General features: G+C 37.9%; 1 protein-coding gene across 10 annotated transcripts in view; it reads left to right on the top strand.

The window, feature by feature from the left end:
• Window positions 1-462: 462 nt before the first annotated feature.
• The window catches only part of MTF2 (metal response element binding transcription factor 2), a 93,118-nt gene continuing 78,577 nt past the window's right edge, over window positions 463-15,003 (top strand). For 3 of the 10 annotated variants that reach the window (XR_013384372.1, XM_077905468.1, XM_077905474.1), the window contains exons 1-2: window positions 3,241-3,366; window positions 3,772-3,834. Coding sequence is in view for 7 of the 10 variants with exons in the window: in XM_077905468.1 (XP_077761594.1) it covers window positions 3,359-3,366; window positions 3,772-3,834 (71 nt within the window). In the remaining 3 variants the exon portion in view is untranslated. Of the gene's footprint in view, window positions 771-1,284; window positions 1,462-3,219; window positions 3,367-3,771; window positions 3,835-15,003 lie in introns of those variants that run through there. The other 7 variants (XM_077905472.1, XM_077905475.1, XM_077905473.1 and 4 more) reach the window with 6 other exon arrangements.

Consider the following 15,003-nt stretch of genomic DNA (forward strand, 5'->3'; position numbering starts at 1 on the left):
GGGGGAAAATGTCCGAAAATCTTCTATGCAAGGAGCTCCTGATAAAGAATTTGGGACTGGACAATAATCGCCGAGCACAATTTAATTCTGACATCCAGGATCTGCTCGCTGAAGGCAATTCTAACAGCAGGCTGCAAGGTGAAGATAGAAGAAACGTGCTTTATCTAAGGTTACAGGAGGAAATCGGCAAGACAAGACGTAGTACAGAGCACTGCCGCATTTCTCAGGATAAAAAAATAAATGCACGGTGCAGACTGGACACGACGCTTTCCTTTATAAGAGAGAGAAACAGCAGTAAGACAGCCGACCGCCAGAAGCGCAGCGACCACTATTGTGTTAGCGCCGGCGGCGGAAGGACCTGCCTGCACCGCTGCGTTAAAGAGTCCCTCTTTGTTCAGCTCCGGCCAGGGCCGCAGCGCGCCGTGTCCTTCCGCGCTCGCTGCGCAGTCCCCGCCCCCTCGCAGCCCTGGAGAGCTGCCATTCGGCACCGGAGTCGCTCCGCGCTCCCAGAATGCACCGGCAGTCCGCGGGAAACCAAAATGGCGAAGGGCTGTAGCGAAGTGGGCTGTGTTTGAGGCCGGTGTAAGAAGGCTCGCTCTACTCTCAACCCTCGTCCCCAGGACCTCGGTTTGTGCGTGTGCATGTGCGGGGTGCCCGGTGGGGCGGGTGCCCAGTAAGTGCTTGGACTCGCAGGGGAAGCGCCCAAGGGGACGTGATTGGTTGTTTTTTCCTGTATGAAGCGGTTGGCACCACTGAAGTGACCGAATGAGGTGAGAGACCTTGGCCTGGGAACCAGGCTCTTCCGGAGGAGGTGGGGGCGGGCGGGGGGGAAAGAGGGAAGAAAGGAAGCAAGTATAAAAGGGAAAGATGGAGGATCGAAGTGGGGGTGGGATCTTCAGTGTGTGTATGCGGGTCCCTTGCATTTATGTGTATGTTGAAAAGAATGGACAGAATGGAGTAGTCAGGTGTCGGAGAAAATAGGGAGCGAGCGAGGCATCAGGGAAGTCGGTTAGAGGACCAAGATAAAACGTTGAGACGGGGAAGCTGTGTTTGGAGGGGCAGGAAGGAACCTGGGGGCGGGAGACGGTTGGAGGGGCAGGATGAACCTGGTGATGAGGGGGTGGGGAGCCGAGAGGAGGAGCCGTTAGGAAATGCGGACTGAGGGAGACGTGGGGAGCTGAGTGGAGGGGCTGCCTGGGACCTTAGGGGGCGCGAAGGGAAGTAGCAGTTTGGAAGCAGGGGGTGGTGGAATTGTATGGAATTGGAGTAAGGGGCTGCAGTAGAAGGGCAGGATGGAGTACCAGGATAAGTGAAACGCTAAGTGGAGCCTGGAAGCAAACCCCGAAAGCTGTAAAGGGGACAAGTGGGAGGGAAAGTGTGAGAAGGGGGAGAGACACAATGAAATCTAACTCCTATTCCCTGCTCGGATGTAGATATGTATTATTCATTTTCACAACTGAGGTAATTACGGTTCAAGGGATTTTTAACTGATTTGCCAAGATTTCTTAACATATTTTGGTAGTGCCAGAACTCTTAACTCTGTGTGTGTGTGTGTGTGTGTGTGTTTTACAATCTGGTGTCTTTGGTTGCTAGAATTTTTTCTTTGGAAGCAACTAGAGGGAACAGATGGATTTATCGGGGTGATTTGACGAACAGAGAGGGTTCGTGAACAATGGGAAAAGGGATATGGAATGTTATTCTATGCTTGAAAACATTTCACTTTAAGCGTAGTTAGAACCATTTACAAATTCAAATATGCAGACTTACGTAGGCCTGTGGATAACGTAAGAAAGCACCACATGAGGTCAGTACAGAACTAGAAATATGTAAATAGTGCCTGAATTAATTGCACTCCAGATGCTCCGGTAGTAGTAACTTTCTCCCTCAGTATTGATTCCATGTGACCCCTCTGTATACCTTGCCTGCGCGCTGGTTTCATTTCCATGTTTTCATTCTCTCTTGAGAATTCCTTTTTTGTTTTCTTTTGGGCAGTAGATTGCAAAGACTGAATTTGAGAGTATTTTACGAGGGTAAAGTAAAATACACTTGCATTAAGTGACCTTTTTCAAAGGTTTGTCAAGCTTTACGGGGAGCCATTTTGACTAACAGCTTTAGGTGCCCTGTAGTTTTGGCAAGGAAAGAGTTGATTTTAAATTTCTTAACATAGAGCATTCTATCATTGATATTTATAATGTTATTCACACTCTGGCCATTTGCAGTAAAGCTTGAGAGGGAATACAAGGTGAAATTCTGTTCTTGTTTTTATAGGTTTCTAAATATAAAAATATATTCGAATGCACATTTTAAGTTTGCTCACCTTCAGTTTTTAAAGTGCTAAAAATATTCTGAAATATTTGAATTAAGAATGCACCTGTTTCCTGATGCTGCATATTCATGTTAATGGCATTAACAGAAATCTATACTTAATCAGGATGAAATGCACACAGTTTTAGAACTAGAAGTGTAGAAGTCATCTGGTTAAACTTTTTTTCTAGTGAAACAAAATATATTTAATGATCTTTTTAATTATGCCTTAAAGTTCAGTTTGGAAAGGGATTTTATTCTGTGTATTTTGGTATGGGTCATAAATTCTTTGATGTCATTGATTTATAAATATACCTTTCATTAGATCCTTAACTGAAAGTGTAATTTGCTTTATTCTTATTTCAGCATAATCTTTATATCTGACTTTAGGAAACTGGTGGTATAGTAATAATTTTTAACAGATGGAGAAATTTGCCTCTGAAGAGTTGTCATGGTCAACATCTGTAGCTAGGTGGTTCTGAAAGTAAAATTTAACTGCTGTTTTAGTTAGTCTAAACTTCCATGAATGATATTCTTTGGTTGATATTTTTATGTTTTGTTTCCCTTGTTTTTCAGGATTTGTTTATTACAGTAAAATACTGTGTAACAACCCTAAATTGGAGTGTATAGGTTTGTGGAGATTTTTTATTTACCTGTATAGTGCTGTTCAATAGTACTTTTTCCACTGATGGCAGTGACCTGTTTATGCTCTATCCACTTATGTTAGCCCATAGTCACATATGGATGTTGAACACTAGACATGTAACTGGTATGACTGAGAACTGAGTTTATAATTTAATTTAATTCATTATAAAACTAAGCTTTAAATGGCCATATGTAGCTAGTGGCTGCTGTATTAGACAGCATAGTATTAGAGGGTATTGCATCCATATATTAGGAATTGTTGCATCTCATAACCATGGAAACCATCAGAACCCAAGGGAAGGGAACAACTATCTTGGAACTAAGGATTGAAATTCTCTGTACATTTTTAAGATGAAGTAGTCTTAATTTTTGCCTCACATCAAGTCTTCTGTTGTATCCCTGCCAAAAAATGAAAAGGTAGCAACTTCTCTAACCTTTTTCTATTTTTTTTTTTTTTAACATTTTGTTTACTTGAGAGGCGCCCACACACCTGTGAGCATGGGAGGGGATGTGACAGAGGGAGATGGAGAAGCAGACTCCCCACTGAGCGTGGAGCCCAACTCTGGGGTTCCTACCTGATCATGACCTGAGCAGAAGTCAGAAGCTTAACCGAGCCACCCAGGCACCCCTTCTCTGATCTTTTAGTTATCTGATTCTGTTTCCTTTGTCAAACAACAACAAAAATGGATGTTGACAAAGTTAGTTTACTTTGTTATTTTTAAAAAAAATGTTTATTTTTATATTAAAAATTTTTTTAATAAGGAAAATTTAGAAACATAAAGTGAACAGAATAGTATAATAAACTTTTTTGTATTCCTATAGGTTTCGTCTATATCTCTGCATTCCGCACTCCATTGTTTTTATGATTTTAAAAGGCTTTTTTAGGTAAAATTTACATATATTAACTATATACTTTTAAAATAATAGCTTTATTGAGATAATGCATATATCATATGTAAATAATTCACACGTATATACCCTTTTAAGGTATAATTTACTGACTTTTTTATTGTATTCACAGAGTTGTGCAACCATCACCATGATCTAATTTCAGAATATTTTTATCAGTGCAAAATGAATATCTGTAACCATTAGCAGTCACTTTCCATTATTCACCTTTTATATACAGCTTTTTAATATCTATCAATCTTGTGTAAACATAAGGAAAATATAATTGAAATACATTGTGTTAAGGTATTCCTACAATTTCCTATTAAGTCTTTGGAGTCACTAAAAAAAATAATAGCCTTATTGAAATATATCATATGCCATTAAAATTAAGCCTTTAAGTTCTAGAATTTAGTGGTTTCCCTCCACCCCATGGAACATGTAATCATCACCAACTGTCTAATTTTAGAAATTTTTTTACCCCCAAAAGAAATCCCATACCCGTTACCATTCACTTCCCATTTCCTCTTCCCCCTCCATCCCCTGGCAACCACTGATCTATTTTCTGTTTTTATTTTGCCTATCCTAGACATTTCACATAAATGGAACCATATAATATATGGCCTTTTGTGTCTGGCTTCTTCACTTAGCATGTTTTCAGGTACATCCATGTTGTAGCATGTATCATTCCTTTTTACAGCCAAAATGTGTTTCATTGTGTGGATATTTATATGATTTTGTTAATCCGTTCATCAGTTGATAGGCATTTGGATTGTTTCCACCTTTTGCTGTTACAGTTTTTATTTGCAGTGAATGTTCGTTTACAGGGTTTGTGTGGACATGTATTTCCATTTCTCTTGGTTACATATCTAGGAGTGGAATTGCCAGGTCAGATGACACCTGTGTGTTTAAGGTTTTGAGAAACTGCTGAACTGTTTTGCAAAGAGCCTGCACCCTTTTAGTCTCACCAGCAGCTGTGAGGGTTCTAGTTTCTTTACATCTTTACCAATACTTGTCTGTCTTTTTGGTTATAAGCACTCTAGTGGGTGTGCAGTGGTATCTCATTGTGGCTTCGATTTGTATTACCCTGATGAATAATGATATTGAGCATCTTTTCAAGCAGGTCCTTTGCCCATTAAAAAATTGTATTATTGTGTTTTCACTGTTGAGTTGTAAGCAGTCTTTATGTGGTGTGGATAGAAGTCCTTTATCAGCTTTGTGGTTTGCAATTATTTTCTCCTATTCTTTGGGTTGTTCTTTCGCTTGATGTTCTTTGAAACACAAAGTCTTTAATTTTGATGAAATCTAATCCTTTATCTTGTTTTACTTGTGCTTTTGATTTCATATCTAAGGAAATGTTGCCTAATGCCAGTACAGTTTTGACAAATGGATATACCTGTGAAACTTCAACTCTTATCATGGTATAGACTATTTTTCTCTTCCCAGAAAGCTCAAATTTAGTCTTTTTAGCCATTCTCTGCCGCAGCAATTGTTCTGATTTTTTCCACTTTAGATCAATTTTGTCTAGAATTTCATGTAAATGGAATCATTAAGTATGCATGTTAAAATTAAAAAAATTTTTTTTGTTTCATAAAGCTAGAACTGCAGCCTTACCTTGAAAATTCCATCCTGCAAGGAATATTGTAGAAGTGGCTTAAGAATCTTATATTGTGTTGTGACAGTCCTGACCACCACTACTTTGTGATATAAAGTTTTTGTTTTTGTTTTGTGGCTTGTGAAGACATTTCTGATATTTGAATGGATAAAGTTGAGTAAGGAATTAGTGAGTTTATACTTCCAAATATTGCCTAAGATTAGGGGAACAGGGCAACGTGAGGGATCCTTTTGATGTTGGAAATATTGGTAGCTTGCCTGTATTGATGCTAATATTTTGGTTCTTATAGTCTATCATTCTTAAAGATGCTACCTTTTGGGAGAGCTGGGTAAATGTTACATGGAATGTATTATTTTTCACAACTGCATGTAAATATACAATTATCTCAAATGAAAAAATTCAGTTAAATAAAAATTAGGGAAAAAAGTGGCCTAAAGCAGGCATAGCAAGAGTGGGTTGAATTTGTTTGATTTCTGTCAGGTGATAAAAACAAACTAAATATGAGCTTTTGTTTTTCTCTACCCCTGCTAGTGAAGTTTATATTGCAGTAAAAACTCTAAACTTTTTGGTTGTGGTGGGGGGTGGGAAAATGGGAAGGCAGTTGTCTAGTAGAGAGTACTGCATATATACTCAGAAGATTAGGATATGCTTTTAACTTGGAGCTCTGCAGTTGCTTTAGGTTTTGTGTTTTGTTTTGTTTTTAATCTACTAAATAGTAATGTTACCTGCCTTATTATTTTATTTTTTTTTTTTAATTTTTATTTATTTATGATAGTCACAGAGAGAGAGAGAGGCAGAGACACAGGCAGAGGGAGAAGCAGGCTCCATGCACCGGGAGCCCGACGTGGGATTCGATCCCGGGTCTCCAGGATCACGCCCTGGGCCAAAGGCAGGCGCCAAACCACTGCGCCACCCAGGGATCCCTTACCTGCCTTATTATTCACAGGATTGCTCCAGGGTCAAGAAGGAAATAAAGGAGACAGCACTTTATAAACTCTAGGTGTAATGTATATTATATATTTACAAAATCATTTTCCAGAAGAATTGTTATATAGAACAATGAATCGCCCAAGTATGATGAAGCCTATGAACAAAAAACACCCTGGGATGTTTTATAAATTGCTGAGCAGCCCAGGCACGTGGGTGGCACACTTGGTTAAGGATCTGACTCTTGGTTTCCACCCAAGGCATAATCTTTAGGGTTCTGGGATCAAGCCCTGTGTCAGTCTTCATGCTCAGTGGGGGTTTGCTTGAGATTTTCTCTCCCTCTGTCCTTCCATTCACCCAAATAAAGAAATCTTTAAAAAATTTGCTGACCAGTCCGTATAGTTCTAATTGACATTACATAAACACCAGAATCACCTGTAGAGCTTAAAAGCCCCCTCAAAAAACAAACCCTAACAAACAAAATCAGTTTCTTGGAACTCATATCCCAGAGATACCAAATTCCAGGTTTGGTGGGTGTATATTTTTCTATTTTAAAAATTTTCCCACTTGATTTTGTTTTGTAGCCAGGGTTGAGAAGTGGTAGATTCTGTTCTAGGGTCAAGATTAGAAATTTACCAGTTCTTACGAAAACATCACTAGGAGTTGTGCAAAGGAAATACTTGAAAAAGGAAAAATATTTTAGCACTGTTTTCATCACACTTATATTTAAGATATTTTAAATTGGTGGTTAATAAAGTAGTGGAACTTTGTAGTCTGGGAAACTTGTGGACTAGTAAAGGCTATATAAAATTGCATTTAGGTGTTGTGAGAGAAAATTCTCCATTCAACGAAGTGTTCAAGCAGAGGCTGCATGATCATCTTATTTAGGGATATTATAAAGATGGATTTTTTTTCACTTCCTTGGAAGTAAATGACTTTCCAGGTACTTTCTAAAACTGAAATAAGATTTAGGGCAGCCCGAGTGGCTCAGCAGTTTAGGGCCACCTTTGGTCCAGGGCGTGATCCTGGAGACCTGTGATCGAGTCCCATGTCGGGTTCCTTGCATGGAGCCTGTTTCTCCCTCTGCTTGGGTCTCTGACTCAATCTCTCTGTGTCTCTATGAATGAATAAATAAAATCTTAAAAAAAAAGGTTTAGATTATAATGAAAACGATGGGCACTGTTTTTCCCTTAGATTAGTGACGAGAATAGTCATTGAGGATTGAATCCTTCTCAAAGTCAAGTTTGTCCTGAGTTTCCTTTTTTCTGTTTTTTTTCCTAGGTTTCAGTCTTTTCCACTTTTGACAGTTGTCTAAATCATCTATTTTTGGTTCTAAAAAACAAGCAGAAGAATATGATGTTATCTTAAGTTTTTAAGAGTTTTATTGCTGCTTATTGGAGAGGAATAAACAAAAGTGGTTATTTGCATACATTAAAAAATATTTAGAACATTGTCACAGTATATCCTAGTTCAGTGATTCTCAAACTTTTTGGTCTCAGGACCCTTTTACACTCTTTAATTATTGAAGACCTCAAGAACTTTTATGTGGGTTATCTCCAATATTTACTGTGTTAAAAATGAAAACTGAGAAAATGTAAAAATGAGTACATATGTTCACATACCATTAGTTTTCAGAGTGAAATCATAACATATTACTTAGCCTCTGGAAAATCCCACTGTAAACTTGTGGGAGAATGAGAAGGGAGAAAGGCAGATAAAATAATGTTTTAATATTATTTTATTAATTTATTTTTAAGTAGGCTCCATGTCCAGCATGGAGCCTAACATGGGGCTTGAACTCATGACCCTGAGATCAAGACCTGAGTTAAGATCCAGTTAGATGCTTAACTGCCTGAGACATCCAGGTGCCCCTTAATATTATTATTATTTAAAAAAAAATTTTTTTTTATTTATTTATGATAGTCACAGAGAGAGAGAGAGAGAGGCAGAGACATAGGCAGAGGGAGAAGGAGGCTCCATGCACCGGGAGCCCGACGTGGAATTCGATCCCAGGTCTCCAGGATCGTGCCCTGGGCCAAACGCAGGCGCTAAACCGCTGCGCCACCTAGGGATCCCTTTTTTAAAAAAAATGTTTTATTTACCCCTTAATATTATTTTAAAACTAGCTATGACCTTGTAGACCCCCAGGGAACATACCTGAAGACCTGCTACTTTAGTCCTCTGTTTCTTTAGGCAGTTAGGGTTTCATATGTTACATGGTGTTTAATTTAGCATTCCTAGCCTCTCCTTAAGCAGATTTTTTTTGTCTCTTCATAGAAAAAATTTGAGATGCAGCCACCCAGGCACCCCAAGTTTGATTTTCTTGTAGGTAACTTGATTTTTGTCTTTGGAAATTTGTGATCTCCTATTGTCAGTTATGCAATTTTCTGTGAATTTAGTATTTTTAAAAATCAGTACTTTGAAAGTCCAGTTGTTTTGAAGATTCCCATTTCCCTTTGTTCCTGGGAAATTTTCTTTTATTATTTAAAAAGTAACTTTCCTTACACCTGTTGGAATGGCTATTATAGACAAGAAATAGTAAGTGTTGGCAAGGATGTAGGGAAAAGGGAACGTTTGTATACTGCTGGTGAAAATGTAAATTGGTCATTTACTATGAAAAACAGTATGGAGGTTCCCTAAAATATTAAAAATAGGGGGGCACCTGGGTGGCTCAGTGGTTGAGCATCTGCCTTTGGCTCAGGTCTTGATCCTGCGGTCCTGCGATTGAGTTCCCCATTGGGCTTCCCGCAGGGAGCCTGCTTCTCCCCAACTTATGTCTTTGCCTCTCTTTGTGTCTTTCATGAATAAATAAATAAAATCTTTAAAAAAAATGAAAATAGGACTACCAAAGATTCAGCAATTCTATTTCTGGCTATTTAAAGAAAATGAAGACACTAACTCAAAAAACTATATGCATCCCCTTGTTCTTTGCAGCATTTTTTATAATAACCAACATATGGAAACAACTAGGCGTTCACTAATGAATAAGTGGATAGAGAAAATGTGGGATAAGCATGCAATGCAATATTATTTAGCCATATAAAAGAAAATCTTGCCATTTGCAGTAACATAGATGGATGTTTAAGACATTTTTTTTTTTAAGATTTTATTTATTTATTCATGAGAGACACAGGGAGAGAGAGAGAGAGGCAGAGACATAGGCAGAGGGAGAAGCAGGTTCCGTGCAGGGAGCCCCATGTGGGACTCGATCCCGGGACTCTAGGATCACGCCCTGGGCTGAAGGCAGGCGCTAAACCCGTGAGCCACCCAGGTGTCCCAGATGTTGAAGACATTATGCTACTGAGGTAAGTCAGGAAGACAAATACTGTATGATCTCACATGTGGAATCTAAAACAGCAACAACAAAAAACTGAGTTCATGGATACAGAGAACAGATTGGTGTTTGGGCAGGGAGGAGAGGGCAGTGGTGGTAAATGGGTGAAGGGATCAAAAGGTACTATGGAAGTTATGAAGTAAATAGGTTACAAAGATGTAAAGTACATCATGGTGACTCTAGTTAATTATATCAAATTGCATATTTGAAAGTTAAGAGTTGCTTAAAAGTTCCCATCACAGTTTTGTAACCATGGTGATGCATATTAACAAGACATTGTAGTGATTATTTTGCAATATATACAAATATTGCAAAAGAAACAAAAACAAATATTGAATCATTCTGTACACCTGAAGTTAATATAATATATATCAGTGAAAAAATATTAGGCAGCAAAAATAAATAAAAAAGACGTTAAAGAAATATAATTGCTAGGTACAGAAAGATGTTCCTGATATATTGTTGAAGTAAAAGGGCATGTTTCAGAGCAGTATGCAAAATCAAATTTTTGAGTGATAATATACATAGGATCAAAACAATTATTTTGCCTTCTGCATTATCTTTTGTTGAAGGCTTCTTTTATATTTTCTCTCTCCTTGATTCCTGCTCCTAGTACTCTGGGGACATTTTCTTTCCGTTTTCTAAAGATTTATTTGAGAGAGAGAAAGAGAGAATAGAGGGAGGAGCAAAGGGAGAGGGAGAAGCAGCCTTCCTGCTGAGCAAGGAGCCAGGACTCTGGGCTGGATCCCAGGACCTTGAGATTATGACTTTGGTTGAAGGCAGACACTTAACCAACCGACTGAGCCACCCAGACACCCTGCCTGGGAACATTTTCATTGATTAGTCTTTTAGTTCAATTAAATATTTTTTCATTTTTTTTTTTAATTTTCAGGAGTTCATTGTTGGGCTCTGTACCTTTTTCACGTATTTTTAATTTATGGATTCAACAGATCCTTAACTCACTTTCTCTTTCCTGCCTTCCTGCCTTTCTTTCTTTCTTCCTTCCCTTTCCTTTCTTGAGAGCTCACGCAGAGGTGGGAGGGGCAGAAGGAGAGAGAATCTTAAGCAGCCTTCATGCCCAGTGTGAGCCTAACATGGGGCTTAATCTCACAACCCTGAGATCATAATCTGAGCCCAAATCAAGAATCAGATGCTTAATTGACTGAGCCACCCATATGCCTCTCCTTGATCCTTGACTTTTCCTATGTATATCAATTAGACTTTATTTTTTAAGCTCTCTCCTGTTCTCTGGATTGTTTTCTTTGGAGTCACTTTTCTTAGAATTTGTCTTTTGTATTTTAGGTTTTCAATTTTTATTATATCAGGAAACTATGTTTGGATACATGGCATGGCAGGCTTTAATTTATGATGAAATGTGGGGAGACGAAAGCTATTTCCCATGGTGCTAGAATTTATGGCTTTACTTTGGGACAACAGTGCTTATTCATCCTTCCTTATTAGTTCTTTTCATATACTTTTCTTGTAGGTTAAAGCCTCATTTTTCTTCTTTTCTTTTCTCCCAGGACCAGCTGCTGGTCATACCAATGATGGTTTAGATGTATAGGAGGCAGCCAGTTCTTGAGATGCTCCTCAAGAATGATGGTATATTAGGAACATGGGGAGATAAATAAGGCACTAGGGTGGCTTAGTTGATTGAGGGTTCTACTCTTGATTTTGGCTCAGGTCATGATATCTGGGTTCTGGGGTCTGGCTCTGCCCTTAGCAGGGAGTCTGCCTCTCTCCCTCTGCCCCTCCTCCTGCGACTTTTTCTTTTTTTTTAATTTTTTTATTTTTTTGATTTTTTTTTTCTCTTAATAAATAAATAATCTTTAAAAATTTTAAATTCTTCTTGAAGAAGAAATGAAGGGAAGGAGAATTAATGCTTTAGTGAGTTGCTTTTATTAATGGAGATTTTTAGAAGCTTTGGGCCAAGATAGAAAAAAAAAGATTGAAACATACTTGTTTATAGGTTCCAAACATGACAGATAAAGCCCTTATGGTCTGTTTCTTGACAACCCCATGTACTTAACATGTAAAATTTTTATTTTATACCAATTGTAATACAGCTTTTTAATATCAATCTTGTGTAAACATAAGGAAAATATAATTGAAATACATTGTGTTAAGGTATTCCTACAATATCCTATTAAGTCTTTGGAGTCACTAAAGAAAATAACAACCTTATTGAAATATATGCCATTAAAATTAACCCTTTAAGTTCTAGAATTTAGTGGTTTCCCTCCACCCCATGGAACATGTAATCATCACCAACTGTCTAATTTTAGAAATTTTTTTACCCCCAAAAGAAATCCCATACCCGTTACCATTCACTTCCCATTTCCTCCACCCCCCTCCACCCCCTGGCAACCACTGATCTATTTTCTGTTTTTATTTTGCCTATCCTAGACATTTCACATAAATGGAACCATATAATATATGGCCTTTTGTGTCTGGCTTCTTCACTTAGCATAATGTTTTCAGGTACATCCATGTTGTAGCATGTATCATTCCTTTTTACAGCCAAAATGTGTTTCATTGTGTGGATATTTATATGATTTTGTTAATCCGTTCATCAGTTGATAGGCATTTGGATTGTTTCCACCTTTTGCTGTTACAGTTTTTATTTGCAGTGAATGTTCGTTTACAGGGTTTGTGTGGACATGTATTTCCATTTCTCTTGGTTACATATCTAGGAGTGGAATTGCCAGGTCAGATGACACCTGTGTGTTTAAGGTTTTGAGAAACTGCTGAACTGTTTTGCAAAGAGCCTGCACCCTTTTAGTCTCACCAGCAGCTGTGAGGGTTCTAGTTTCTTTACATCTTTACCAATACTTGTCTGTCTTTTTGGTTATAAGCACTCTAGTGGGTGTGCAGTGGTATCTCGTTGGGTTTTGATTCGTATTATCCTGATGAGTAATGATGTTGAGCATCTTTTCCATGTAGTTATTACCTTTTTGTATACCTTCTTTGGAGAACTGTCTATTCGGGTCCTTTGCCTATGTAAAAAATTAAATTATTTATGTGGTGTGGTTAGAAGTTCTTTATCAGCTTTGTGGTTTGCAATTATTTTCTCCTATTCTTTGGGTTGTTCTTTGACTTGATGATGATCTTTGAAACACAAAGTCTTTAATTTTGTTGAAGTCTATCCTTTTTCTTGTTTTGCATGTGCTTTTGATGTCCTATCAAAGAATGTTGCCTAACACAGAGTGACACAAATTCTGTTTTTTTTTTCCTAAGAATTGTGTAATTTTACCTCTTAGGGTTAGTCTGTAATCCATTTTGAGTTAATTTTTGCATGTGATGAGGTAGGTGTCCAGCTTCATTTTTTTAAAGATGTGAATACCAATTTCCTTGAACCATTTGTTAAAAAACTTCTTCCCTGTTGATTTGTTTTGACATTCTTTTCAAAGATCCGTTGAACGTGAATGTAAGGATTTGTTTCCAGATTCTCAATATTCTTTTTTCTTCCTTTCCTTTCCTGTCCTGTCCTTTCCCCTTTCCTTTTTCCTTTCCTTTCCTTTTTAAAGATTTTATTTATTTATTCATGAGACAGAGACACAGAGAGAGGCAGAGACATAGCAGAGGGAGAAGCAGGCTCCTTGTGAGGAGCCTGATGTGGGACTTGATTCCAGGACCCTGGGGTCATGACCTGAGCCAAAGGCAGACGCTCAACCACTGAGTCACCCAAGTGCCCTCAATTTTATTTCACTTTTGTGTCCTTATGCCTGTATCATAATGTCTCTCTTCTTATTACTTTGTGTTAACTTTTGAAATGGGGACTTGTTAGTCTTTTGGTTTCCTTCTTTTTCAATGTTCAATGGATATTCTGGATTTCTTGTTCTTATTTTTTTTTTTTTTTAAGATTTTATTTATTTATTCATGAGAGACACAGAGAGGCAGAGACATAGGCAGAGGGAGAAGCAGGCTCCCCGCCGGGAGCCCCATGCAGGACTTGATCCCAGGACCCAGGGATCATGCCCTGTGCCAAAGGCAGATGCCCACTGAGCTACCTAGGTATCCCAATTTCTTGTTCTTCTATATGAATTTTAGGAGCAGTCTGTCAGTTTTTGCAAAAAAGATGCAGCTGGAATTTTGATACTGTAATGAATCTGTAGCTCCATTTAGGAAATATTGTGCTCTTAACAATGTTAACATCCTAACAACAACAACAAAAAACAAATGTTAACATCCAGAAACATGGGATGTCTTCTTTCTGGTTATGTTTTACTTAATTACTTTCTCTTTGTTATGCAGTTTTCATTGCACAAGCCTTATATTTCGTTGTTGTTAGATTTATTCCTAAGTATTTTGTTTTTATTTGGTGCTATTGCAAATGGAATTTTTTCCTTAATTTCATTTTCAGATTATTCACTGGTAGCACATAGAAATGCTTTGATTGTTATATATTAACCTTGTATTCTGCAACTTTGCTGATCTGGTTTATTCTCGTAGGGTTTTGTATGTGTGTGTGGATTCTGAATCACTTTTCAGTTCTGTAGTATAGTTTACTCAGTGTCAATTTTGTGTATTAGTATTGAGTATTAGTGACAGTATTGCTTAAGCTAATCTATATGAGTATTAAAGTAATTATAAAAATTGGTGCTGGGCTCTATTGCAGATTTATAGTTAAGGATAGTATGTCTGTTCTTGATTCTCACTTTGAGAAACCAGCTGAACATGTCTCATTTACTATGTACTCCACCTTCTCTCACAACCATTTGGTTTCTTTAGGGATAAAAGATGCCTCAGCATTTTCTTTAATATTTCCTCCCCATTGGCTATGAACACCAATTCTCTATGTTTTGAATCTGGTGCTGTTAGTGTATTTATATGCATTGGTAATGAGTACTTTGTTCATGCTGTCTGGCTATTTGCTGATTATATCACCACTTACAACACAGATCTACATTTCATAGAGTTAAACTGTGAAAAATTGTCCTTTGGTTAATGACTTGTCTAGGCAGTAGGACCAACCAGTTGGAGCTGTTTAGGCAAGAGAGTAATTAAAACAGGTTTTCCATACTGCAAATTGAAAGTGCATTAATTAAAGGATGGACCTGTAGCAGGAAGATCAGTTAGAGAAGTATATGGTAATAGTGCAGGTGAGAACTGGTAATGACCTGAAATAAGGTAGTGGTTTTAGGAGATGTTTGAGAGATGAACTTTAAGGAATAATTAGGACTTGGTGCATATTTGGAGGGTTAGGAAAGAGGGAAGAATCAAATAACACTTCTAGATTAAGAACTGGTGAGACAGTAATGGCATTAACTGGAGAAAGGGGAAGAATTTG

Source organism: Canis aureus, chromosome 8 (genome assembly GCF_053574225.1).
Source record: "Canis aureus isolate CA01 chromosome 8, VMU_Caureus_v.1.0, whole genome shotgun sequence".
Classification (NCBI taxonomy): domain Eukaryota; kingdom Metazoa; phylum Chordata; class Mammalia; order Carnivora; family Canidae; genus Canis; species Canis aureus.